At 42.0% G+C, this 27,422-nt stretch overlaps 1 protein-coding gene across 11 annotated transcripts in view; it reads left to right on the top strand.

Moving 5' to 3' along the window:
- The first annotated feature begins 798 nt into the window (after positions 1-798).
- LOC108105452 (protein sidekick) overlaps positions 799-27,422 on the top strand; it is a 77,273-nt gene continuing 50,649 nt past the window's right edge. For 9 of the 11 annotated variants that reach the window (XM_017212051.2, XM_017212050.2, XM_017212049.2 and 6 more), the window contains exons 1-2: positions 799-1,038; positions 1,565-1,847. In XM_017212051.2, the coding sequence (XP_017067540.1) occupies positions 1,685-1,847 (163 nt within the window). In that variant the 5' untranslated portion in view covers positions 799-1,038; positions 1,565-1,684. The remainder of the gene's footprint in view (positions 1,039-1,564; positions 1,848-27,422) is intronic. The other 2 variants (XM_017212041.2, XM_017212042.2) reach the window with 2 other exon arrangements.

Raw genomic sequence — 27,422 nt, 5'->3', positions numbered from 1 at the left:
GCATTTTCCATTAAACACTCCTGCAACTTCACAATGCCACAGAGCCAAAGTCAGAAGTTGCAACTGGAGCACTCTTTACTAATTACTTAAAACTGAAGCAGCATTTTAATTTGTTTTAAAAAAATGAAAAGCTGAAGAGCAATTGAAATTCTGGCCTTTCCTCAAATATTTTTGTATCATTGATACTACCTACTTATTTTTAAATTAACTAAAATAATATATTTCGTTTGTGAACTTCGCCAATCAAACGGCAATCGGATTTCACTCAAACATTCGCTTCTCGAAGTTGAGCGAAGTTGGCTATTTCGAGTGAATGTGTGCTGGTTTTGAGTGGATTTTGCACAGTGGGAAGGATATGATTTGATTGTGAGATTATAATTAACGTGAAACTTAGACTATAGTTCTGTTAACGACTTTGCAACATTTTATTGTTAGATTTTTATGTTATTTATTATAATTCTTATTTTTTAATTTAAACAAAATTGTAGGTATTTTTTTTTCATTTATATAAATACGAGGCTTTTCTTTTTGATTTAAAAATATTTATTTTAAATAATATATACGCTTTTATATATTATATATTAAACGCTTTGATTATCTCTTAATTTAAACTACTACCTACCCCCACATACATTTCCCTCTCTGCGGTTGCGCCACTTGCTTCGTTTTTGTTAACATACGCGTCCCACTATGCATGTCGTCGGCAGAGGCCGAAGCAGCAGAGCCAGCAAGCAGCAGCGACGTCGCAGCGAACAGCGAGCAGCAGACACTGCGTCAGAGGCAGCGCAGTCTGTTTTCTGTGCGCGTAGTGAACGGTTGTTTCTCGGCTGCTCGTCGACGAAATTGCAATTTCTGCGATTGCGAACTGCGATTTGCGACCTCTGACTACCGGATTCTCGAGTTTTTGTTAATTGTTGTGATTTTAGGCGTTTGCTGGACGTTTTTGTTGTTACCTATCTAGTGGCAAAAACAAATTAATTAAAATACAATACATACATCAAATTTACCAAAGTAAAGAAGAAGAAAAAGTAGTAAGCAGTAAGCAGTGAGCGCGCCGTCTCTTTCGCACCGATCGCGTTTTTTGTTGGATTTTTGTTCTGTTATATTATGTTGTTGTTCTGTGTGTGAAAATATGCCGCCAAAAAGCTAGGCGAAATAAAATAAACATTGTTTATTTAAGCAAATTTATTAAATGTTACTTAGCCACGAATATTTGCCAGTGTGTGTGTGTGTGAGTGAGTGTGTGCATGAGAGAATTGCATGTGGAAAACGGGTTCAAAAACCAGTCTTAAAAACCCAAAAGAAAAAGGGTTCAAAAACAGTGAGAGCGATAGAGAGAGAGATGTTTTTTTGGTTTTTGCTTTTGTGTTCGTTCTCATTCGTTCTCTCTCACAATTCGTTTTTGATCGCCCTCTCTCACGCTCTTCTGCTTCTACCTGTGGCAGGTGTGCTTGTGTGTGCGTGTGTATGTGTTTGTGTGTGCGCAAATGGCTGGCACAAAGCAAAAACTCCAAGAGTGACGTTTAAAATTTCATGTTTTTCTTCGCTTTGTTTTATGTTTTAGCCAAAAAGATGTGAGAGATGTGTAATTAAAACTAGACCTTAGACTAAAAAGTAGAAAAGGCGAAGGAAGACGGGTGAAAAGAATCAAGAAACTCCAAGAAATACCAAAAGCCAACAACAAATGCACAAATCCGCGGCGTCGTCGCTGCGTCGACGTCGTCCAAAAACAACAACAGCAACAGCAACAGCGACCATTGAGATGCCGTCGCTGCCGCCGTCGGCTTCGCTGCTTGCAGCGCTGCTTCTGCTATGCTACTGGGACAGCTGCTTTTTTTGTTACGCGGGTAAGTTTTTCTTCTTCTTCTTCTTAATGCTTCTTGTTCTTTTGCATTCCCCTACGTTTCGTTCGTTTTTGTTTTTTCGTCTTCGTCTCTTTTTTTTTTGACGAAAAACAAGTACAAAACAAACAGCCGTGGGAACTTCGAAACAAGAAGTAGCCGTACAAAAGGCAACTCGAAAAAAGAACCCTCGCGTTCGAATTTGAATTCGAAATTCGAATGATCGATCGCTGCATTTCTTCGATTCTCTGTTTTGCTGCTCTCAATTTTTCGACTTATCAAAATTAAGGCAAGCAAACATAGTAAATTCGATCTACAGTGAGGCGTCTGCAGTGTTGAACCGTTTGCTTTTTGAATTCTAAAATTTTTCATCCTCTTGAGTTTTCACTGTAATTTGATTTATTAAAAAAAAAAAAACGTCTGGGCAAAAATAAAACCAGCTTATCTAGCCTCTCTGTTTCTGGAGTGTGAAAATATTTCACGCTTTTCCACGATCAACTGGAATTCGTATTGTTTTTCCGTTTTTCTGTGTTTTCTGTGTGAAAATTATAAAAATGGAACCAGAATCATTAAGCATAAGCATAACTGTTAAATGAGCTTTACTCGCGAGTCTAGAACTTGAGTTGCGTGATTTTTTTTTTACTGCAGTTTTTATTACAGCGGAAAAAGTGAGAAGTTTGTCTCATATCGCGCAGTTCATGGAAAATCTACGATTATGCTGATTAAAAATGTTGCCAAGGAGCTGCCTGGGCAGAGGAAAATATCCGATTACATAGTTTATCGTATCTCTTTATCTTATCTTTTCCCAGGAAGTTCCAGATTGGTTCCCATTTATAGTATTATTTATTTGAATTGTTTTCCCCTGTGAAAAGCTTTTTTTACTCTGCGATGCATCATCATTCAGCTGAGTCTTTCTGAGATATTACAGATTAAAGAAGATTGAGCTGAAGTCTGCAAACGACACGTAAGAATGCTGTATGCATATCTAGCTAAATACCTCAATTCGAAACATAAACTTGTATCAGAATGGCCATACATAAACTATGTATAATATTTCCACAAGTTATGTTTTAGATATTTTTAAGCCTCACGAAACCCCACGAAACATTCTTCAATGCGGTGATTTGTTTGTACAATAAATCCCTGCCCCCGGGGCTGGCGAACCAAACATTATATTTTGCATTGTATTATATGCCCGCCAAACCAAATATTAAATACAAAATCAACAAATTTCCGATTTGAATTTCGCGGGGGCCAGTGCACATAACCTCACATTTGCGCTGGGGTTTTCAACATGAGGCGTCTGAATAGTTTATGGCGTTGGGTTTGTCGGTGGAGAGGGAAGGGGTTTCTCGGTTTCTGGGGGGTGCGGGGTGAGGACGGAGTGTAGTCACCACAATGAGTCCCTTAGGCTCCGTTTGTGTTGCTGTTTGCATTTGAAGGCCTTTGGTTTTGCGGGGGCGTTCCATGGAGCCTGAAATTGTTCTGCAAATTGAACCCTACAGATAGGGAGCAGGCCAGGCATAGAGTAAATCTATCTATGAAGTTGAAATTTAATCGGAAATGCAACAGCAGAACGTATCCGTTTGTCCAACACAAACAAATTAAGCTATTAAATGACCACTTTTTTCTTACTGTGTGGCGATATGCCACGGAAATGAGTAACTGCAGAGGCAATCAGAAGTGTTGGGGAAAGGGAAACCCCCTGATCTTGTTTATAAATACTTTTGCGATATTTTCGGTTTACGTTCACTGCAATCTGACCTTGTCTTTGCGAGGAGGGGTGGAGGTGGGTGCGGTAGTTGGGCGGATCAACTGCAGCTGAGCGTGGAAAGTGCTGAATTAGCTGAATTTTCTGTGAGCTTTGTATCGTCTTGCGTCTGCTTCGCTTTTCTGTCCGTTCTTTTCTTACAGATATATTTATTTTTTTGTTGTTTTTCGAGCCATCTGTTTCTGCCACTGCAGGTGCTCCCCCCACCTCTCACTACCACCCACTTTGCAGTGGATGTCAAACTGTTGGCCTGACTAAGAAACGGGGAAATGAAAAGAACACGACCAAGAAATCTGACAAAAAATGCAAATTGTTTGTCCAGCTGCTTTACTTTCGCCTTGTCTTTCCGCACTTGTTGCCCCGCCCTGCCTTCCCGGCCTTCCCTGCCTTTAGCAAGTTCTTACACTGAAACTAAAATGGTTCTTTTCTAAAGTAATTATTATGCTAATTAAAGTTAGAATGCCTTTTTCTTAACTAATTTGTGGGGAATTTCAGTGACTTCTAATGGCTGCTTCTTTTAGTGTTAAGAACAGTAGAGAGTATTTCTTTCAGTGTCCTGGTTCCTTGGCCAGTTTCTGGTCTTCCTTCTTGCATTTCTTTTTTTTAGCCCATTTGTGTGTTTCCAATGGATATTTTCTGGCATCATCTCGGGTTACACGGCAAACACACGAAGCCAAAAACTAAAGATGCATCAGATGGAGGAGGAGAGGAGCGCCACGACAGTTTTATAATTGGCTTCAGCTTGCTGTTTGTTGTGTGCACCTCAGGACCCATCCGGATCCCGGATCGCATCCCATTGCCAATATCTCTGCCCTTCGCCGCCCACTCTCTCTCTCTCTCTGTTCATTAACTATAGTGACATCGACTAAACAGTGCAGCGAAATCGCTTTTTGGGGCCAACAAGAAAGACAGACAACAAACACCAAAAGTTATGAAAACGAGCGAGAAACGAACATGAAATCACTTTTTAAGCTCTTCCCGCTCATTATTGTTTGTTTAAATGGCGAATGGAAAAAAGGTTGAGGCGCAAAAATGTTAAAAAATATAAAAAAGAGCTGCGAAGCGAAATAATTTATAAAGATTGTCCAAGGGAATTGACTGTGAAAGAGATATATACATATATAGAGCGACTGCTGATGATGATGATGATGGCTATGGCTATGGCTAGTCGGCTGTGTAAGGTAAACAAAGCGGCACAGTGCGTTTCATAACAGCAAGTCAATTAAGCTCGAGTACGGTAATCAGAGCGGGTCTGGAAATAGCCAAGAAAAGCGAAAGTCTGATCGGAAAACGATCACTGCTTGGGGTGGGGGAGAAAAAGTGTAGAGAAAAAGTTTAACTAACCCGTATGATAAATTCCATCGCAAATTGTTAGTTTTCCCAACAAAATTTTCATCTTGTTGGGTTAATTTTCACTCCGGTGTCGTCCATTCGATTATCGCTTGATGGATGGAAATAATCCTGCTGCCGATGATATCCAGAGTAACCATTTTATCGCAGTCGAGTTATGGGTGGTGTTGGTGGTGCACCTACGAAAATTCGATTAGTTTTCCTCTGCATATCTCTTTCCGGTTTCTGCGTTCTGTATTTGCGGTTTGCTCTCAGTTATTTTTCGGGGGGCCAGCACAGGGGGTAGGGGGATTCATCAACATTGTGACACGATTATTATGCTGTGTTATTCCTGTGTCTATGACTGGGGAAAAAGAGTTTCCATTTCGCCCGTTGACTCTCCCTTCGGGGGACATATTCTCGATGTCCTGTCAAACTGTTCTGGTCCTGCTCCGCCACACAATCTCGGAACGAACTGAAAATCTTCTTTCGTTTGCCACTGCACATTTTCCGTTAACAAGCTTGCTTTCTGGATTGCCATTTTATAAGCCAGTAAGCGCCTTTGGCTAGCAAATCTCTCTCTCTCCCACTCTCTCTCTCTCAAATATTCGAGAAAAATGGCAATTCGAAAGGAGGAAAAAGGATCGAATGTTTTTCTTTGATTTTGTTTTCCTTTTTTTTTCTAATTTGGCTTGGTTTCCCTGGCAAAAATGATGATCAAAAGCTAAATGCTGGCATTATCTATTGGCCATACCATAATATGGCCGTAATACAGGGCTAATTTAATAAAGGATTTCCGAATCGAAGCGCCGACGAAGCTTCGACCGCATTAGATAAATCAAATTTTTCCGGCCAATTGTTTGAATGCGTCAAAAATTGATTGACCCGCAAATGGCCATGGGCGGGGGCCACCGGAAGGGAGGGGGGGCATTGTTTGTCCTGGTGTGGCTTTCGAGCATTATCCTAATGCCTTTCTATTGACAATGTAAATCGGGCGAAGCTTTTGGATTTCGGCATTTACACACAGGGGATGTCAGGGAATACCCACCCAGGGGCTTAGCTAAAAAGGGGGTAAAATTTGAAATTAAATTTGGAAATTATTCTCGAAACTGTAAAAGGCTGTAAAAGGGGGTCTCGTAAACTAGAAAAATCAACCAGTGTTTGGGGAAAAATCATAACCAAAAACCAAAAGATGGAACGCATAAATAACAACAACAATAACAATTATCCGATCTATCGGAAAATGCAAAGTGTTGATGCATGGGAAAAGCGATGGAGGGAAAACTAAAACAGGGGCAAGCAAAACAGCATTTACGATGCCAAATTACAACCAGCGAGGGGGGAGGGGGGCAATGTTGACCGGTCACATATATATAGGGCATTATTCCCCTTCCGTTGCCCCCCCTCAAAAAAGAAAAGAGGAGAAAATCAACACCCATTCCCGTCGCATTGCAGTTTTGCCCGATTTCCCGCTGTTTTTCCCCCCTTCTGGGGTTGCGCCCCCCGTGGAGCGATAGATTGACCAAAAGTCAAATGTGTCTCGCACAGTTTGACATTTTCGCTGGTTTCGCGCTGGCAAACTGTGACAAATGAGCTAACAGTTTGATGATCCCCCCGAATGAGGCAAATTAAACAGGCGACGAAGATTGTTCTCCTTCCGAGTGTCCTCCTTGAAGTTTTGATACGGTTATTAAACAGATTGGCAAGTTTTCCGCTTCTCGCAAACTTTCCAAAGTGTTTGCAAAATCAAAAACTATCAAAATGAGCAACTGCAATTGGGAAGTGAAACTTCCAGAAGTGCGGACTCTTAAATGCGAGTTAATTACGAACTGCACTTTGGGGAGTATTTGTTTAGAAGCTTTCGCGGCGTAGCCTTCTGCTTCTGTTACTGCTTCTGTTTCTGGAAATTTCTAATTAATATTAGCTTATTCTTTATCTTTTTAAATCTGAAAACATTGTGAAAGAGATTTGTGATTAAGATTCGTTGTCTGGCATTTTCTGACTCGTTTGGCCTGGCCTAAGCCCCAGTGATTTTCGAATTTGCTGCCAAACTGAGTGCTCAATTGTGCTTAATTGTTTGAATTCATAGAAATATCTACAAGATACAAGAGGTACAAGCTACAAGATACAGCAGCAACAGCTCGTTAGTGCTGTATCTGTATCTATATCTATATCTATATCTATAGATTGTAACTGCTTGTGTAAATATTTCTTGATTTTTCTTGCCTTGTGTTGGTTTTTCTGACTGATTTTCCTTTCAGCTTGCCACGCATTTCAATTAGCATTGATCCACTTGCAACAAAAGAAACTTGCAAGAAGCGCGCAGTGGCAGTAAAACAAAAACCCATTAAAAAATGCAATCAAAAATGTGTTTTGCCACCCCCCACTCCCCCTTCTCTGGCCCGCAATAATGATTTATTTATACATTTTTGAAGAATATTTTTATGGCTTCTAATGAAGCACGTCTGCGGATACAGTTAATGTTGGTTAATTAGTGAGGAGAAGGAGGATGAGGAGGAGGAGGCCACCCCCTCTCTGAATGTCGATGACCAATTCTCGTTGATTGTTTCTTCTTTTGTTACCTTGATCCATGAAGAGTTTTATTGCACTTGCCCCCCCCCACCTCTAGCCTCAGCGGTCGTGCAACGATTTTTCTTCAATTAATATGCGAAAGAGGTAAAGCCACCGCGGCGGCATGTCAGAGGTGTGGCAAAGAGGAGGGCCGAGGGCCAAGCGGGCGAGTGATTGAGTGAGGCGAATGTCTTGCGCAGGCAAAAAGCACCACGATCAAGGCCAGGCCGGGGAAGGGGCACTGCGGCGGGGAAGGGAACAGGGGTTGGGTAGGTCGTTGCATGTATGCTTACCTTTTGCTAGCCACATTTGCATAAGCGGCAAAGCAACCGTCGAGGCATTTCACTGTGACTTGCATACAGAAAAAGAGTTTGAAATGTGGCAAAGGCAAGCTGAAGATCGAATGTTCTGAGAATACCCTGTATGTTGGTATGGTTGAGAGATATTAATACCCTAAGATACTAGCTGATACCAGCTAACAGGGTGTTAAAGTTATAATGCAAGTTGCAAGTTGACTCCAGAATGCCCGGAACCCTTAGTTTATAGGGTATGAGAGTGAGGCGCCTCGCCACGGGTGCAGCGGACCAAAGGCAGGTGCAAATTGAAGGCACAAACACCAGAAGAAGGAGAAGCAAACGAAGAAGAGGCAAAAGAAGAAGCCGCTGAAGAAGTTGAAAAAGAAGAGGACATTCTCTAGAAGAAGAAGACCCCGCTATCATTAGACATTTCCGGTCTTTAGCTGCACTCACACAGACACACTCCTAGCACACACGCACACCCAAAATCACAGACACAACACACACACACGCCCTCCACATATGTTGCAAGCAACACACACATGCATTGAGGCTGGGCACACGTGTCGGATTGCGTGGAAAGAGAGGCAGGCAGATGGGTGCCCAGAGAAAGAGAAAGAGAAAGAGAGTGTCTGAGGCAGGTAGCCGAAAGTAACATAAGGAGTACCAAAAGTATGCCTCATGTGGAAAATGCCACCAAAGAGGGCGAACGGGAGGTCACTAACAAGCTGCAGCAGCATGAAGTTTCAAGAGGTTTTCCACAGTCTGCCAGTCTGTTAGTCTGCCTTGTGGAAAACTCATTGTTGCCTTCTTTTTCATTTGTCATTAATTGCTGGAAAAGTTTTAACTACGAATATCTCACAGGCAGACTTATCGATTGACTCCTCACTAATAAGATGTTTTTCCTCACTTGCTTCCTTCCCTGCAAAGTTTTCCAAGTTCTTCGCTCTTATCAGGCAAGTTTATCCGGATAATTGTCTTTCAAAATCAGGATTACGACTTTTGACACATTTTTTCTGTATATTTTTTTTAGTGTTTTTCAACTTACAACTTATTGGAAATTAGACGTAAAGCTAAAATATCGACTGACCAAACCTAACGACCTCTATTCTTGCCCTTCTGATTTTTGATATTTTAATTTTTTAACAAAATTTTGCATTTTTTGTAAGTGCTAACATCGTCTTTTTTGGGAAGAATGACAAAAATTTGACATTTTAAACTGTGAATGCAGTTCGAATGGAATTTTAAATACGAATTTAGTGATGTATGACATTCCACATTCCGACAATTATTGGCTTTGTTATGAGAATAATTCTGATTAATTTGAGGCAAAAATCAGGATTTTGAGATTTGAGATAATCAGATAATGGTACTATTTCTGATCGGTTTTATGCCTATAACTTAGCCAAAACAGGGCTTAGAGCTAAAGTAAAGACTGTTTTGAGCAGCTTTCGACCAAAACAAACTTTCCTCATCATTCGATTGATGATTTTGTGGATTTAAATTTTTAACAAATTTTTGAATTTTCTGTAAGGGGTAACATCATCAAAATTTGAGAAAACTGGAAAGATTTTTACGTTTCAAGGTGGGGATACAGTTTTATTGGAAATTAAATTACGAGCTGAACGAGGTATAACATTCTATATTCGGACCATTATTGGCTGAGTTATGGGCATAATAATGTGTCTTGAGAAGAAAAATGAGATAAACCGATTTTCACATTTTCTGTAAGGGGTAACATCATCAAAATTTGAGAAAATCAACAAAAATTTGACATTTTGAGGTGGGGACACAGTTCGATTGGAATTTTAATTACGAGTTCAGCGCTATATCACATTCTACATTCCGCCAATGGCTGGCTTTTTTATAGGAAGAATTCTTGTTCGTTTGAGACCAAAATCAGGATTATGCATTTCGCCAGAAAATTATCAGAGTTTTTGTCGGATTTATACCTACAACTTGGCCAAATGACGGCTTAGAGCTAATACAAAGACAGTTTTGAGCAGCTAACGACCAACACAAACTTTCCTCATCAATGGTTTGGCGAATTTGTGATTTTGAAATTTTAACAATTTTTTGGATTTTTGTAACATTATCAAAATTCGCGAAAAATGGGAAAATATTTACGTTTCAAGGTGGGGACACAGTTTTGTTGGAAATCAAATTACGAGCTCAACGAGGTATTACATTCTATATTCGGACCATTATTGCCTTAGTTATGAGGAGAATACTACCAATGTTTGGGGGAAATGGGAGAAGCCAAATATCTCACTTTCGATAAGGGGTAACATCATCAAAAATTACGAAAAATAGCAAAAATGTTACTTTTCAAGGTGGATAAACAGTTTTGTTGGAAATTCGAAAACAAACTCAACGAGGTATTGCATTCCATATTTGGCCCATTATTGGCCAAGTTATGAGAAGAAGAAGAGGAGTCTTGAAGAGGAAAATGGGAGTAAGCAATTTTCGTATTTTCGAAAAGGGGTAACATCATCAAAATTTCCAAAAAAAAGGCCAAAAATTTGACATTTTAAACTGTGAATAGAGATCGATTAGAATTTAAAAAACAAACTCAACGAGGTATTACACTCCACGCTAAGAGCAGTTTTGGCTTAGTTATGGACAACATTCTGTGACTTTGAGGGAATAAATCAGGATAAGCGGAATTTCACATATTCGATAAGGGCGTCATCTCTTCATTAGCTATTTTTCCGAAAAATGTTAAAGCAGTTCTTCGGGGTTTTTAATTATGATTCCATCGTTTTATGCCTTTCCACATTCCGACCATTATTGTCTTAGTTATGGCCCAAATCCGATCATATTTTGGGAGAAACAGCTTTCTTGTGGCCAAAACACTGGGCTTGCCTTTGGTTTTTACTTAAGGATCATATATATTACGGTCTTTGAGCATATCTATCCCTCGATGGAGGTACCATCCAGGGCATTAGGAATATTCCTATTTATATACAATTTTCCCGACATATCTTGCCTTTATCAACCCCCCTTAACCCCCTCGTGGCCCGCTGCAAGTCGTCGTTAACTTAACTATGCGGTTACACGTTCTCGTGGCTGTAGCGTATTTAGCATACCGCCCACCCAAAGAGGGGTTGCTATGATGGGGGCGTGGCTATTGCTAATTTTATTATGCAGAAACAAGCACACACACACGCACACTTTTACATTCCACTTTCGAAGCGCTGCTTTATCACTTTCTACATGGACTCGAATCTGGTCATAAGGAATTCACCTTAACCCCCCTCAGTGCCCCCTTCCTGGCCCAATTGTTGACGCTTTTAAATATTAAATAAGAGCCAGAGAAGAGAACAACGGGAAAAGGGAAAGGCAAGCAGAAGAAAGGTGAGCCATATATTTTTCAGTGCTTGGGCACGTTGTCAATACCCCAAACCCCCCTGCCCTTCCCCCCGTGGCAAAAGGTGTAAGGCATCCCACTTACCATCTTACCATCTTATGGACTTACCACTAGGAACCGAAACTCCCCCGTCATCCGTCACTTATTTGTAGGAGTCGCCCTGTGTCGGCGTTTTGAAGTTTGCTCAGTTTTTGTGTTTTTTTTTTGTTTGCATTTTGATCAGCTTCGACTTTGGAGATTTGCCAAGAGGGGAGGGGTTTCCTTTCCGCGCGCTACCTTTTGTGTTCTTGTCTTTTATTTTCTCTTCTTTTTTCCGCTTCACCCACTCCTTTGCCTCTGACACTGTTGACAAGTCCCCCGCCTGCCTTCCTCCGCTCCCCTTCTCACGGCTGAAATTTCTCCTGTCTTTTTTTTTTCTTTCTGGCTTCTTGAGTCGCATCGCCGGCTACTTCATCTTGTTCTCCGTCGTCTCCTTCATTCCACTTAATTGTGGCCACTTTTTGAGGGGGGTTTGTGTACAGTCGAAGAAAATCTGACTTACTATCTGAGTTCCTGTCCAGGTATGGCAAATCTCGGGATGAAACCAACTTCTGGGAGGTATAAGAAAAAGACAAACTATAGACGTCATTGACCTGATTTCTTCGAGTGCTGCATTGCTGGGGATATAGCCATATCTCGTGCCTTAACTACTTGTACATTTTATTGCTTTTGTGTTTTATGACGCCTCAGCGTGTGCTGCTGCAATTTATATTCATTTTCATACCTTAATCGCTTATCCCCAAGCAGCTGGAGGAAGGATTCTGTTCCCTGTCCTCCCTCTCACCTCTTCTCGCCATTCTTTTGTAAGCCATCCGTTATCCCTTACACGCCCACCCCCGCCCATTGTTAATAGCAATTAAGTTCGCTTTTAATATCTCATAATTGGCAAATTTGAGCTGATAAATGATCGGAGATATATATAGTAGGGGGAAAGTGGATTCCTTCAATGGGAATCCTTTGAGCCTTTGCACCTGCCGCTGCTTCAGCCTGGTGAAGGTATCAGTATGGATTGCCGCTAATCAGTATGTATTTTTATCTACGAGTAAATGTCGATGGGTTAGATAGTTAAAGCTGCTTTGTTTCGATGATTTACTATATGTTATTTGGGATTATCTTACTTTAATATATGTTAATCTCAGAGCCAGAATCCGCTTCGTTGCAGGTGGCAAAGTCTTTCTCCGCCCTCGACAATTGCAACAGATAATCAACAACAAACACACCAGCTTGATAATGGAGCCCCAAAGACCAGAGCCCATGCATAATTTGTGATAATGGGGCACACACACACACACCTATAAACACCTACACACACAATCACAAATGTAGAAAAACAATCGAGCGGACACAAAAGGAAAAAATCCCCCAAAAAACAAAATCTTATCACCCACAATTGTTGACAAACGAAGGTGGAATGTAAAAAAATAGAATTTTACCTTTTGGCTTTGTTTGCACTGCCATTGCAGTCGTTTCAGCCCCCCGCCCTGCCCCTCTAATGAGTCAGGAGCCTCATGTGTTGGCTTAAATGTTTCAACATTCAACATTTATTGTGGCCAACACGTTGGCTTATCTCAACGTTGGTGTTGCCCTTTCCGTTTTGGTAAAGAGAGATCTTTGGTTTGGGGGAAAGCAGATTCATTTTCTGTGTTTTTCTTGTCATTATTTTATCATTATTACTTACAGTTGATGGGCTTATAAACTAATATTTTAAAGTTTAAGAGTTTTTTCCAAGGGTAACTCCTTTTATAGGGCATTAAAAGTGTCTCTACTTCATTTTTGGAGTTCATTCGTTTTCGTTTTTTGCGCTCATTGGTTATCAATTTGAGTTGCGCTGTTGGCCTGCCATGTTCAATTTGGTATCGATGATGGATGTTGGCCCGGCGATTAGCTAATAACCCACCCACCCGTCTCCGGCTCTGGCTCTGTCTCTGTCTCTGGCTAGCAAGAACAGCAAGGTGTTTTCACTGGGAAATGGGTAAATGGGGGAATGGGGGAATGAGGAATGAGCTCTAAATGGGAAATGAGACAGAAAATGCGGCCAGACGAATCGAGCAGAGCAGAGTCGAGTTGAGTTTTCTTTTTTTTTTTTTGGCTTTGTCAAGCAGAGAATTGTGCTTAACTCATAAAGCCGGTGGAACAGGCTAGGCCATATATACAGAATAGCTCCTCCTCTACCTGTACACAAAAAGCATGCCCCAAACCCAAACCCAAACCCAAAACTCATTGGTAACCAGATGCATGCCAATGGCATGAATCATGAATATTGATCTCCCTCTTTTTGAATGGGTCTTGGTGTTTTGGTGTTGTTGTTGTTGCGTCTGTGACTCAGTTCGGTTTTGGCCTTTGGTTGTGTGTTGTTGTGCCTCTGTTGCCAACCGCTTTTTGGCCAAGAGGAGTGTGTGGAGTGGAGAGCGAGAGCGAGAGTTGGGGGACATAAACAAGAAGCGGAAATGGTCAACAGCAAGAGTAGTGTACACGTATAGAAAAAAACACCTTCATAACTATTTGATATTCGCAACTTAACTGGGCTATAAAGTATAAAGATGGTTAAGATACTTCTTCCTGTTGGCCAAAAAATTGTTTAGTTTCAAGTGCAGTTTGAAGACTCATTTCTAGATTGAAATTAATAACAAAATAATGTTAAAAATCTATCAACTTGACTGCTTTTCATATCAATTTCGTTCTGTGTATTGGCAGCAACGGCAAAATGTATCCGAGGCTCTTCAAAATGAATTGTCATCATCATTTTGTTGTCGCTTGCATCTCCTTTTGGGGCCAACTGGGGCGGGCGACACCTGGTTGAGACTAGTTTAAGGGGGGGGAGGTATCGGGTTAGTGCTTTGAATTCTTCTTCTGGTGAATCGGTCTTTAATGGATTTTAGTATTCTTCTTGGGGGAATTTGTGCTTAGGCTAAAAAGGTTGATTTTGCATTTTGAATCGCTAATTGACTTGCCACAAAGCTCTGAGGTATGACCAATGTGGAGACTTAACAAAGCAGGTTTTTTGAATTTAAGGTTTGTTAGGGAGAGTTTTTTAAGGAAAGAAAAGATAAAAGATGACAGATCAAAGAGATCTGTTGGATAAAGATGGGAAAATGTAAGTTTTGCATTCTCCAAGTTGGGGCTTTCTTTCTTTCAGTCTTAAAAACCTAAGACTTGTCCTTGCCACCTTCACTCCCCCCTCTGAATAGCTTCTCATTGCCAGTGCATCAATCACTATGGATCTTAACTTTGCAATGCTTAATTGAAATCAAATTCGTGTGAATTTGCAATCATAATCTGAAGTAATCTTTGCTGAAAACTTTGATAAGGTTTCACGTTCGCCTGTCATGTAAGTTCTTGACCTCGGACAGAGAGAGAGCGCTCTGGCTCTGAATTTTGTTGGATTTTTTTTTGATTACAAAAAGAGTCGCCTGCCCTAATTGGGTAAGTGGCATAGATTCCCATTTCCATTCCCTTTTGAAACAACCACCCACCCTACACCCACATCCACCACCACCCATAAATAAAGCCCCCGATTTTGTCTGTTCTTTGTCCAACTATTTGAGTTATTTGTAGTTTGCGTGCGGGCAGCGCATTTCGCATTTCTCCCTCTGGAATTTTCCGCCGGATCCCCGCCCTCAAATCAGTGTAATTGTTGAGATTTTTCCTGCCCGCCAAGAAGGGTTTAAGGCTGGCTGGGGTATACGAAAGGGTCGACTGACTGACAGTCCCTAAAAACAAAAAACATGCGAGAAATGCCTGTTTTCACAAGGCAAGGGATGAGCATAACTTTCGTTTTGATGTTTTTCTTTTGTTGACTTAATATTTGTGTGGCAGTTGCAGGTGGATGGGTGGTTGGAGGAGGAGGAGGGAGGTACTTATATAATTATGTGGTAATTATGTTGTTCAACTCTTTGTCCCAGTTCAGTCTCTTTATGCCTTTACAAGCGGCTCAAAGCCAACAACAGCAACATCAAATTGTACGCTGACAATTGACAAAAGCGAGTTGGGGAGTCAAACAAAAGGAGGTCTTAGCAGGGGGGTGGGGGGTGCAAGGGGCAAATAACAAGTCAAGCTCTTTTAAATCGAAGTTTAAGTGGTCGCCCGCCAAACGGAAAGCGGGGCAAAGAGCTAGGGGGAGGGCAGCTACATGATGTAGACATGCCTTAGTTTTTCCTACTTTCAGAGGGTAACCCATCTTTGTTAGGTACTTTATCTTAATATATTTTATAACCAATCTGAAAGTTAGTTTCTTAAGTTGCAGTTTATAAGGAGGTATATCTGGATGTTTAGTTTCCAAGACACCCCCCAGTGTAGGGTATTCAGAGTTCTGGCTGATCCAAAAGTTCATTGACGATTCTTCAGCTTGTTTGTGTCTTCTGCTGTTGATTGCGCATCTTCTTAATTAATTTGACATAAATTGCAAGCGAAATAAAACGCAAAGAAAGGACAGAAACATGTGTATTGTATGTGTGTGTGTGTGTGTGGGTTTGTGTGTGTTTGCCGCCCCCTCTGGAATTTCCTCAACGGCGGCAGCTTGCTCTTCTTCTTCGACTCCTCCTCCGCCTCTACTGCCAACCAGTTGCACACACAGTCTGTTGCAAAAGTTGGCGCTCGGCAAATTTGTTTGCTTAAGCCCTTTTGTCTGTGTGTTTGTGTGTTTGCTTGTGCGTATGTGTGTGTGTGTGGGTGTGTGTGTGGGTGTGAGTGTGTGCGATTCTGAAAAGGACGATTGGGCAAAGTAAACTTTTAATTGCATTCACTTTGCATCAAGCACAAGCACACTAACACACACATACTAACACACACAAACACACACATACTAACACACACAAACACACACACTAACACTCATGCATATGTATTGTATTACACACTATACTTAATTGGGCATCATATTGATCGGAGGCAGCAGCTTCATTAGTCCCCCGAAATATGGCCAAAGTTGCAATCCATTCCCGTGGGAGAAGTTTTACAGCTTCGATTCAGAGCTGAATCTGTTAGTCTATTTGCTGGTAATTAGTTTAGGGCATTAAGTTGAAGGGAAAGCGATTAAAAATGTTAGTTAATATGTAGAATTAGGGAAATGGAAATGGAAAATGAAATCTAAAGAGCAACCTTTTTTGCTTGGCCAAAAAGGCGGCTCGGCTATCAAGTTGGGTCATCGAGATTGTGAAAGCACACCACCCAGCACCTTGGCTATCTGCCTTTTCCCTGCCTTTTTCTGCACATTTCTTAATTTTAATGCCGTAATTTTTGTTTATTTCCCTCTTTTGGCCATTAGACGTAATCGGAGGAGGCCAGAAACCAAATCAAACTGGCCTGAGTTTCGCTCTTTGCTTTTCGCTTTTCCATTTCTTTACTTTTTGGCCCATTTCAGTTGTTAATTTCAGCATCAGCAGAGCGTAACAAAGGGGGGTTAAGGGGGGCAGGGCAAAGCAGCTTGTCTTCGATAAGGTTAAGAAAGAATGTAAATATTTTGCCTATTAAAAGCTAAAATTGAAAATTGCTTAATGTGGATGGATGGATGGCTGGACCTGCCCCAATGTGATTTTTGACCAGGCCCAAAGGGCAGTAAAAATGAAGTTAATGAATTGGAAAGCCAAGCAAGGAGGCAGGCTAGCAAGCAGGTGGTTAAGAGTGAGCATTAACCCTTGGCGGCTAATCACTTGAGTTGATCTGATCCTCGTATATCGTCTTTTAACACTAGAAAGCCGTTCAGTGTGGAGCTTCCTTTAAGTTACATGAAAATTTATTTATGAAAATCAAAGAATTTAAGGCCACACAGCTGTTCGTTGTTTGTGAAAATTCCATACTTATTTTCCTCTTGGCGGCTGCCACGCCTTGTTTTCCTTTTCGGTTTTCCTTGGCCCGCGGTCGCTTATTATAATTGTTTTGTTTGTTTGCTTTTGCGTTTTCCCCTGCTTTTCCCCTGCTTTTGCTTTGCTTTTCCACTGCCTTCTGCCTTCTGCTTTCTGCCTTCTGCTTTCTGCTTTCTGCCTTACAATTTCATTTCTATTCGCCACTCATTTTCCGCACATACTTGGCTAATGACTTTCGGTTTATTTATTCAAAATTTGATTACGTTTCATTATAATTTTTAACAATTCTGCTGTGAACTGCGGTCGTCTCTCACCCCTCTGGGAGTTACACTTTCTCACACTTGACTGCCAGTTTCCCGTGTTTTTCTTTCACTCTTGGCTTTTTCCCTGCCTCCTGTGGCATAACGCCAAATATTTACGCCTTTTACGCCAGTTGCAACTTCCAGAGCCCCTCCACCCCTCCAGAGCTGCCCCTTCTTCTCCTCTCCTCCTTACATGAATTTTTCAATAAATAACGAAAGTAATTAATTCAGATTTTTCTGCTCTTTCGCTTAGCAAACGTCTTTGGGCTTTTCCCTTTTTAAGAAAAAATTGCAAAATATTTTTATCTCATTGGCTGGGCGAGTTTATTAACAGCTCTGCCAGACCTTGAAGGTGCAAATAAATCGTTGGAAAATCTTTAAATACTTTATTTAATTTGATTTCAAAGATAGTTGGGCTTTGAAATGATTCAATAATTTCCATAAAATGGTATTAAAAGGGGAAAATCTAGCAAAGTTTCCCATTTTTCGCTTAGCAAACCATCTGTGGAAATTCCTTTAGCAATTGTAAGGGCATCTCAGATTTGAAATGGAATTTCCTTCGTTCCCCCCCCTTCGTCCGGTTTTCCCTTTGACACGAAATTTTAGCATTTTTTCAAAGAACTTGTGCAACGTGAAAATGCCGTGTGAAAAGCGCTTTTGATGAGGAGAGGAGGAGGACAGGGTGAGTGAGAGGGGGGGGAGCAACTGTTTGCTAGGCGGTTTGACCGCAGCCACGCCCACTACTTACCAACGCCCACTCATATGGAACGCATCAAATAAAAGTCGGCCACATTTCTGCGTCCCCGCTGTTCATTTTCTTCATTTCCAGCTCTTTCTGCGGTTTACGCTTCATTTTGTTGGGTTTTTCTTTTTTTTTTTGCTGTTTAAAACAAATAACAACGGTGACGAAACATGGGCCAAGAAGAAGAAGAAGCGGAAGGCGGAGGCGTGGCAGTTTGGTTTCTTCATCTGTTTTTTGATTTTTGAAAAATATTTCTCAACTTTTAGCAGAGATTAAAGTCAGCTTTTTCCATATGAATTTGAATTTGAAGTTTAGTTAAGTTTTTGGTGTTTCTTCTCTTTCATCTTTGCTGCTGACTGTGCCCCGTCTCTTTCTGCTCGCATATAGCCCATCTCTTTCCCCAACTCCGCTACAGTGACTCCTGCCGTCTCTGTCTGTCGCTGGCGCTTAATTGAGCATCAATTAAAAATGTCTCGCCTCATTAAATATACGTTTAAGGAAAATAAAACCAATGAAAGAAGATAAAAGCGGTAGAGAGAGGGGAGGGGGGAGGGGGCTGGGCAAGGTAGAACCAAAGAAAAACAGAAAACAGATAAAGCGGAAAAGCTGCAATGAAAAAACACATGCGAAAGGCTTTTCTTTATTTCCCCTTGATGAGAGTGCCAGTTTCTCGACGATCTTCGCAGTTCGCCCCCCCTCCCATGTGCCGCGGTGTCCCTTCTATGGCTTTTCATTTAAATATCAACTTACGCCTCTCGCTTTTTATGTAAATTCAAGCTTTAAAGGGGCTGCTTCTTGCGCTTTTCGCTTTTCGTCATGACTCATTTGCATTTTCCCTGTTATGAGTGGCAGAGGAGTGGCTTGTTGGCTGTGGGAAGTTCAACTTGAAGCTGAAAACTGTGACTTATTGCCAAACCATTCGAATCTATATCATTTCCCTAGAAGAGCCACGCAAACTAAACTGTCCGAGAAGTTAACAAGCAATCTAACTACATTGCCAGCCATCCATCTGGCAAGCCAAACTGCAATCAGTTTTGACCCATTTAAAGTTATAAACCAACATTTGTTGTTTTTGTTGTTGGCCGGCCAGCCGTTTATCATCAATTTACAACTTCGCTGGAATTCTCTGACCAATTTGAGATTATCGATTGAGGCCGCCTTTCGGCGCTGATTGACGGCGACAAAAACCAGATCGCTGTAGTGCAACCAGCAACCTGCAACCTGTGACCAGCAACCTGTGACCAGCAACCTTTGCTTCATGGTTCACCCTGTAATTAGATTAAAGAGTTTTCGACTTGTGTCGTCTTTCTCTCTCTCTGTTGCTGCATTTCCATTTCCGCTTTTCCCATGACCAAATTAAAATAATTCCAGCGAACATAAATGCCGAGTCCTCGCATATAAATCAAATCTTTTCCACTCCGCCCACTTTTCTCGGGCTGTGCTCGTAATTAAAAGATGCACTGCATCCAGAAAGCAGCGGGAAATGCCAGGAAGGGGGGGTGGAGGAGATTTTTCGGGGGTCTCTCTGGTCTCGCTGGTTGGTGGGTGCCACACATGTTTGACACAGATGCGAAAAGCTCGTAAAATGCGATAAAAAGGGAAAGGGTAAGGGTAAGGGCAAGGGAAAGGGCAAGAGTTTTCCAGCTGGTAGCTGGTAGTGCAGTGTAATTCAGAGCTGGAAATTATGTTGTGCAGTGTGGCAAAGATTTATCTGGTGTAGTTAGGTGTAAAATAGTGTGGTAATTACTTGCGAACTGCAGCGAAAGCCAAAGCCAACCTTCTTTTTTAGGGCCCTCAATTAATAACTTTAAGAGGGTGGTGAGGGGGGGGAGTAACTTTAATGGCCAAACAAAGGACGACGGCAAGGAGGACAATAATCAAGTCAAGCTTCCTAGGGGGCAAAGTGTGCGAAAGAGGTGCGTGGCCTTTTGCAAAATGCACAGAGGTCAACCCTGTGTCCCAGTAGATATGATGTTTGCCCCTATCTGGCTGGCTGGCTGGCTGGCTATCTCCCTCGTATGGCATCTCTCAGATCCGTGGCGCATCCTAACCTCAAAAAGCGAAGAGAATCGTATTCCCGCGGGCATTCTCTTCATCCTCCCTCCCATCCCCGCCCCCTTTAGAATACCTGTGTGTCTGTGTGCAATGTGGCGCACTTCCTGGTTGGGCGCAGGTTGCTTTCCTGTCCTCCCACCCCATCGACTTTTTCACCTAAAATCTCCTTCTCCCCCCCCCAGTGTGCTGTGTTGCTGTTGTGCCCGCTTCTGTTTGTTAATGAAAAGAATGAAGGAAACCGACCAAGTAGGGAAAAGGAGTCAACCTACTGGTTACCCTGCATAAGAGTTTAGATTTACTTAGATACCCCTTTGGGGGAGATGTTTAAAGGACTTCATGGCTATCATCCAACCTAATAACTCTCTAAAAGGTTTAAGTTAACTGGGTTGAGAATCCCAAGGTATTTCCAAGTCGATGCCAAAAGGAAAACCAGCATTAAAGTTAAGCCGAAACAGCTGAGAGCGAATTCATGGCTGAGAGTAGAACGCGGAAGCGTCAACATGTTCCCATCTCATCTCGTTCTATCCTATCCCATCCCATCTCATCTCATCTCATCGCCTCAGAATGTTTGTTTGCTCAGGTCGGGGCAGACATTTTTCCAGCCAGCCCCTCACAGCCCCGCCTCATGCTCACAAATTTTCCATCATCTTTGGTGTGTTGCTGCCGCTGCTGGTGCTGCTGCTGCTGCTGCTGGCTTTCTGCAACTATTTTGCAACAATTTTTTCCGCACTTTGCTTGTCAAATTATTTGTTGTTTCTGCTTGGTTCTCCACTCTACACTCCTCTCCACTTCTTGTTGTTATTTTCCCACTCGCTTTGCCATTTTGCCATTTTCCATTCGGAATGCGAACTAGACTCCTTGTGGCACCGCTTCTAAACCGTTTGCAAGTGTTTCGCGCCCATTTCGGAACGTGTTTTCTTCCCATTTGCGGCCAAGGCAGGCCAAACCGTTTGTTTTTCCAACTCGGCAGGCTCTCCTTCTCTGCGGCTTCGCCATGTCGGAGAGGAGTCTAGTCTCTGTTTTTTATGCTGTGTTTGCTGTAGTAATTAAAATGCCAAATGTCCATAAATAGAACGACTACGAATGGGAATAAGAATATGAGGCACAAGTCCAAATGGTAATGGAAATGGAAATGGAAAATGGAAAGGGGAAACTGAGAGATGAGAGCGCTGGAAGCTGGAAGCTGGAAGCTGCGAGCAGCAGAAACAGAAACCGAAACAGAAGCTGGGACTCAGATCTTTAATTGAGATCATAATTCATTGGAACTCTGCACTCGCTCGCTCGGACTGGCCGGAGATCCCTCAAAAAACAGAACGAACATAAACATTTTGTCTGTTCCAGCAGGAAGTTCGTATTTAAAATAAAAAAAAAAGAAATGAAAAGCAACAAAAAAGTAGAGACAGTCACGCAGAGCACACATGGAATGGAGGGAGGCGGACAGGCCAGAATGTTCAGTCAATTAGCATAAAGACCTTTGACTTCCCTGTAGTGTCGAGGCCCAGACCCAGGCCCAGGCCCATTGGCCAGCTTTTCATTTCGTTAGCATTGGCGATATCAATCGGAAAATTCGGTGATTTAAAGTCTGACTTGTAAACGAAGCCATAACGAATGTTTGCTTAGCCATTTAACAGGCAACTAAGGGTCAACAAAGTTCATGATTAGAGAGGGTTTAAGGGGGTGTGGAATATCGATGGGAAAATGGGAGTTGGCTTCCCTTTTAAGAATTAAATTCTTTTAAATATTCTTTGATAGATCACCCCATGCCTTGTGGACAGTTTTTTCCTCATTACTTCCACATTATTAGATTACATTTTTCCCCTTTTCATTCTCATTTTTATATTTCCTTTTCATTCTTTTTGTTGTTTTATGTTATTACGCTTTATGTTTGTTCGTGTTTTGTTGTTGTTTTGTTGTTGTTTGTCGCCTTGCCTTGCTGGTGTTGTCGTTTTAACGCATTTAAAAGTCATTAGTCGCAGGCCTCCATCAGCATTTCTCTGCCTGCTGCCTCTCTGATATCCGAGAAGGGGTTTTCCCCTCTGCATTTTCTTCTGAATTCCCCTGGTGATTGCATCGCTTCTGTTTTGGCCCGATCAGTTGGCCAAGTTCTCTGCCTCGGGGCTCTTTATCTATCATGCACTGTCATTAATTGTCGTTTAGTTTAGTCCTTGGTTTATGGCTTCCCCCCACATAAGCCACCCGCTCCCTGTCGGCGTAATTATGTCCATTAGCGTGCCGTGCCGCAGTTGCAGGCCAAAAGGAGCCGGCAGGCAGTTTCAGATTCAGATTCTCTCAGCTAAAACCCCTTTCCAAGTCCATGCCAGGCCAGTTCAGGCCATTTGGCTCAATTGTCTTGGCACGTTTGTGGTCGTCTCCCTTCGGACTCCTCGGAACTTCAAACAAATTTGTGCAACTCACGCAGGCATGGCCTGTGCCTGCCTTACTCACGTCTAACACATCGATGTGGCAGGGTCAGGCAAGGGAAAGCATACACTTTGGAGGCTTGATTTGTGGGATAATATCAGGTTGATAAGTTTGATATGGCCAAATTGATATTATTTACTAATACTAACCAATGGAAAAATGCGTTTTTCCATGCTGCTGCTGCCATGTTCCCTTCGAGATTTATAAGGCTCTTTGGCCTGACTTGCTTTTAAAAATACTTCCCCTTGTTTTTCGCATAGCTCCTAGCGTCGTCGGCCTATTTATAAAAGCCACTCGAGCGTAAGGCTGGGAAATTCGGGGAGAAGGAAAACAAAAAGCAAAAAACAAAACAAATTCAAGAGTTAATTTGGCTAGAATGAGTTCTGGCTTAAATTGATTTTAGATTTTAAGTTATATTTTGGAAAAAAAAGAGAGAGAAATGGGTATTAAGTTTAATCTCGTTTACAGTTGCTAAATTACTTTAGTTAGTTTTCCTATCTGTTTTCCATAACCCAACTCATTTTAATGGCTTTTCCTCAAAAATATTTTCCATAAATTTAACAATCCCTTTGACTGATTTAAGGTGTTCTTTCTCCTTTGCCTTTTGGCATTCCCGGGAAGAAGAAAGGGAAAGGGAAAGGAGAAATGCTGCTGGGAAAATGTTGCCAAAATGCATTTCTCGCTGCTTTGTCGTCGCTTCTCTTCGGTTTTTATTTGATTTTATTTGTTTATTTTCTGTTGCCACCGAATGTTGCTCATGACTTCTCCTCCTTACCTCCCCCCCTCCCATGGCCATTGCAGTATTTTGTTTTTGTTTGGCTTGGGACGCGTTTATTTGTTTATTTTGTTGTTTGGCTGTGCTGGTCCTTGTATTGGGATTTTAGGGCCAACTCTCGTATAGAGCCAAAAGAGCAGCAGCAGCAGCAGCGGGAGAACAACAAGTGTGAGGAGTCTGCTGGTACAGTTTTAAAGGCATTGTTAGTCCAGATCATGATGTAATTTCCAATGTCTTATTAATGGCAAGAAATTTCTTTGTTCTTTCTCTTAAATTCCAGCTTGTTTTCCCCTTCCATTAGCCCTGCTTCCCCATTGAGATCTTCCCCCAATTTCATCTAAGCTGGGGCGCCACATTTCCATGTCATGTCTAAGCGGTAATACCCTCGTCAGCGTTGAAATGGAGTCTTTCCCCTTTCTTAGTTCCAATGAATCTCTTCTTAAATATCATTTACTATATACCCTATAGCCTATACCATATAGCAGACATGCAGATGGTCAATTTCTTTAAGGAGCTACAAATGTTTGGACAGCCTTCCCCGAGAAGAATAAAGTGTGTCCCCCCTTTTATTTGTTCTTGGCACCGTCCTGCTGTTTTGCTTGCCGCTTGCCGCTTGTTGTAGTCGCCGCTTGCTTAATTGGGCGGACAGCGCGCGACGAGTTCATCGTGAGGAAGGCATTGTTATTGTTTATGTCACACATAACTGGGGCACTGCCGAACGAGCCTAAATCATCTGTCTTGATGATGGCAGCTGCGTCTTCATTTTTTTTTTGCTTTGCCCTTTTCTTGGGAGTCTGCTTAAGTGATCAACCAACAAAATTGAAACCCTCAACGGCCCACCTAATCCAAATGCTAAAACAATACGAAAAGTTCTCGAATTCTAATTGATTTTCTTTTTGTTTTCTTTCGTTTCAGGTGAGTTCCTTGTCTCCAAGAGAAGCTAACTGGTGGCTCAGCCACTCGCAGTGAGTCGGGAAATTCAGGGGAGGAGGGGAGGTTCCATGTCATGACTTTCGTAATTAACCATAGATTGCAGATTTATGCTTATGCACTCAAATCGACTTTCCACCACCGGCTATTAATGAAATCTAAATCACATTAAGAGCTGATTGAAAAATAGAATGGAATTTATGACCCGTTCGGGCTAGTTCAGTATTTCAAATTACATTTTTATGGCCAGAAGTTTATTGATTTATTTTCTGCACTTTATGTTTGCCACACAATAGTTTGTGTAAGTTTTCCACGGCTTATAAACCGTTTATGAATGGTTAAGCATTCGCTTTTCCTTTTTTCCCCTGATAACGCTGATGATATTAACCGGACTCGGGCATATTATTAACCCCTTGCACCTCCATTCCTCATTGGAATCTGCATTGCCGGAATCCCTTTCAAGCCTCCAACTTCCAGCAAATAAAAAACCATGGGCGGTGTATGCCAGCTTTGAGCTGGCCGCCAGATAACCCGATGAAGTGCCTCAAAGCGGGATTCCTTCATTACTCTGGTTTATGGGAGGGTATACAGGCAGGTATATACTTTTGGAATCACAATAAACTGTGATATTTCCACCTTAAAATCTATATCCTTAGTTCATATCGAAAGTTAAGGGTATATTGAGAAGCGGCTTGGCCTGCTTTTTGCACTTTTTCCACCGCAGTTGAGAGTTCATTTGTTGTGTGGAAGCCTTCGGGCCAGCAGAGAGCGGCATTTGGAGTTGCCTCTGGTGTTGCCGCCTGCTGGCTGCTGGCTGCTGGTTGCCCCTTCACTTATTATACTTTACTGCACTTGCACTCGTGTTTGAACTTTTACTCCATTCCTGAATGCATGTGCAGCGGCGTTCATGGAGAGCGTTCTTTATGGAGTTAAAAATGCATATAAATCGCATTTAAATTTCATGCCTGACACTTTGTGCCCTGGTTTTTGTTTTTCTCACATTCTGGCCTCGCTCTTGCCCGCCGGCCTGGCCACCCTGGCCACCCTGGCAATTATTCCATTTTAATAAACCATAATTTATTTATTTTTTTTGGCTATTTTTAATTAAGTAATTGATAGATTCCAAAAAGGCCGACCGACGGTGGCGGGTGGGTGGCCAAAATCGATGGAATTTAATTAAATATTTTCCGTTTTCTTGTCCATAAACTTTTATGCAGTCGGAAAAGGGTTGAGAGAGGAGGAGTGGAGTGTAGGTCACGAAAGGAGAGCTTCTCTATATTTTCGGTGGTAGCGTAGTCCTTTGGTTTTTGTGGAATGTCAAGATGTCAGCCGCGAGCACAAAATTATCAAGTCCCTCCGCTCTCTCTCTCTGCTCTGTCTGACCCGCATTAATCCCACCCACTCGCACCTGGCGGTCCTTTTGTTTGCCGCCTAATAATCAACACACACTTTACCACACACGCACACTGAGAGAGAGAAAAAGGAGGAGGAATAGCTAGTTTGTCGACCTTTTGTCTTGCCTACTTACAGGCGTTTTGTCTGCGACCGGCAAGCAAAGAGAGCAAGTCACGTTCGGCATGGCGTGTGTAATTCACGAAACTGAATCGGTTAACATGGAATAATTATTAACAGATTACATGGCCGGTCGGCTGTTTATTTGCTTTGTAAGTGTAATTGCCATGAAAGCGGTTTTAGAGTTGATTAACTGGGCTGATAATTAAAATCTGGTCACAGTTTAATGGGTTTCCCTTTGTCAAATCACCCGTCAAATTCGGCTCATTTTAGTGTGGCCAAGTGTCATTGGCATGCAATGCAGGGTTGCATTGTGGCATTCTTGATTGGTTCTTGAGATGTTTTACACGGAAAATACTTATTTGGACTCAAATTTCCCTCTAAGATTGAAACAAAATGTTGGCCCAATGTACGGACAGTCACTTTTTTGGCTTCCTTCCCTCCCACTCAGCTTATTTGCCAACACTAATTATCCCCGCCACTAACTAGGTTTTTGGCTCGGCGGAGGCGTGTTGTTCTTGGCGTAAACTAATTTTCAAAGTCAATGTCGCGACGTGGCCTCCGTGCAGCGTACTTCCAACTTTTCCGCTTTTCCAACTCTCTGGCTAAAACCCCTTTTCCATGTAACTTCCCTATGCGCTGCCGCCTGGCTTTTCCTCTATTGCTTGCCCTAGAGTCCTGGGGAAAACTTCTGGCTTTGGGCTCTATTGTGTTGGTGTCGGTGTTGCTATGTGTGTGTGTGTGGGTGCGTGAGAAGTTTTCATTATATATTCATGCAAGGTAGCCCTCTTTCTACATCCCCTACCCCCCTCCCTACCTACCCAAACACATTCACACACAATTTGCTATTAGACGGTCGTTGAAAAGTTTTCGACTTTTGGGTTCGCACAATTCAATCAACAACAACTGCAATGGCAACTTCTCAGCCGAAAGGTGGTAAGGAGAAGGGGGGAGAAGGGGGATGAGAACTACAGAGGGAGAAACTTCAAATATAAACCCCTTTCTTCTCAGAACTTGAATAGAAAGTAGAAATGTTAAGACCCTTTGATTTCCCTAAGTGTAGCAACCAGAAATCATGCAGACTGAGATTTGTTCAGAACAAGCAACCACCCACCCACCCACGCCTCTGCACGTAAGGAGAATATAGAGCCATAAGAAAAACGTGTTGATTTGCTGAAATCATTTTCATTTTCATTTTGATTTTGATTTTCATTCTGATTCTCATTCTTATTGGATGAGAGGGAAAGTTCCTCAATGCTGCTGCTGCAAGTCAATTGTTTCATTTTCTTTGTTCTTTGTGGCTTGTTTTTGTGTAGTTTTTTTCTCTCAATTCCTCTTCCGGATTTGCCACATCGAAACAACCTGTCAATGTGCCAATGTGCTGGCTGCCATGAATTCATTTCGTTGGCAACTTGTTAGAGATTTTTAAGCTTCCCCCAACTACTACTACTAGTTGTTGTTGTATTTGGGAAAAACTTTATAAATGACCAAAGCTTAGTAATATTATTTCTCCTTTCAATCCTCAATTAAGGCGAGTCGTTGAATAGCAAGAGGCCGGCTCTCTTCACTCGAGTTAATGAATAATTAGGCTGCGAATAAAACATGATCTCTCGGCTTGAATAAAGTGCTCCCCTTAAGTGGTGAAAAGTGGGAGAATTTCGAGTGGA

Source organism: Drosophila eugracilis, unplaced genomic scaffold (genome assembly GCF_018153835.1).
Source record: "Drosophila eugracilis isolate 14026-0451.02 unplaced genomic scaffold, ASM1815383v1 contig_2167, whole genome shotgun sequence".
In the NCBI taxonomy this organism is placed as follows: Eukaryota; Metazoa; Arthropoda; class Insecta; order Diptera; family Drosophilidae; genus Drosophila; species Drosophila eugracilis.
This window is presented reverse-complemented; position numbering and strand designations above follow the sequence as displayed.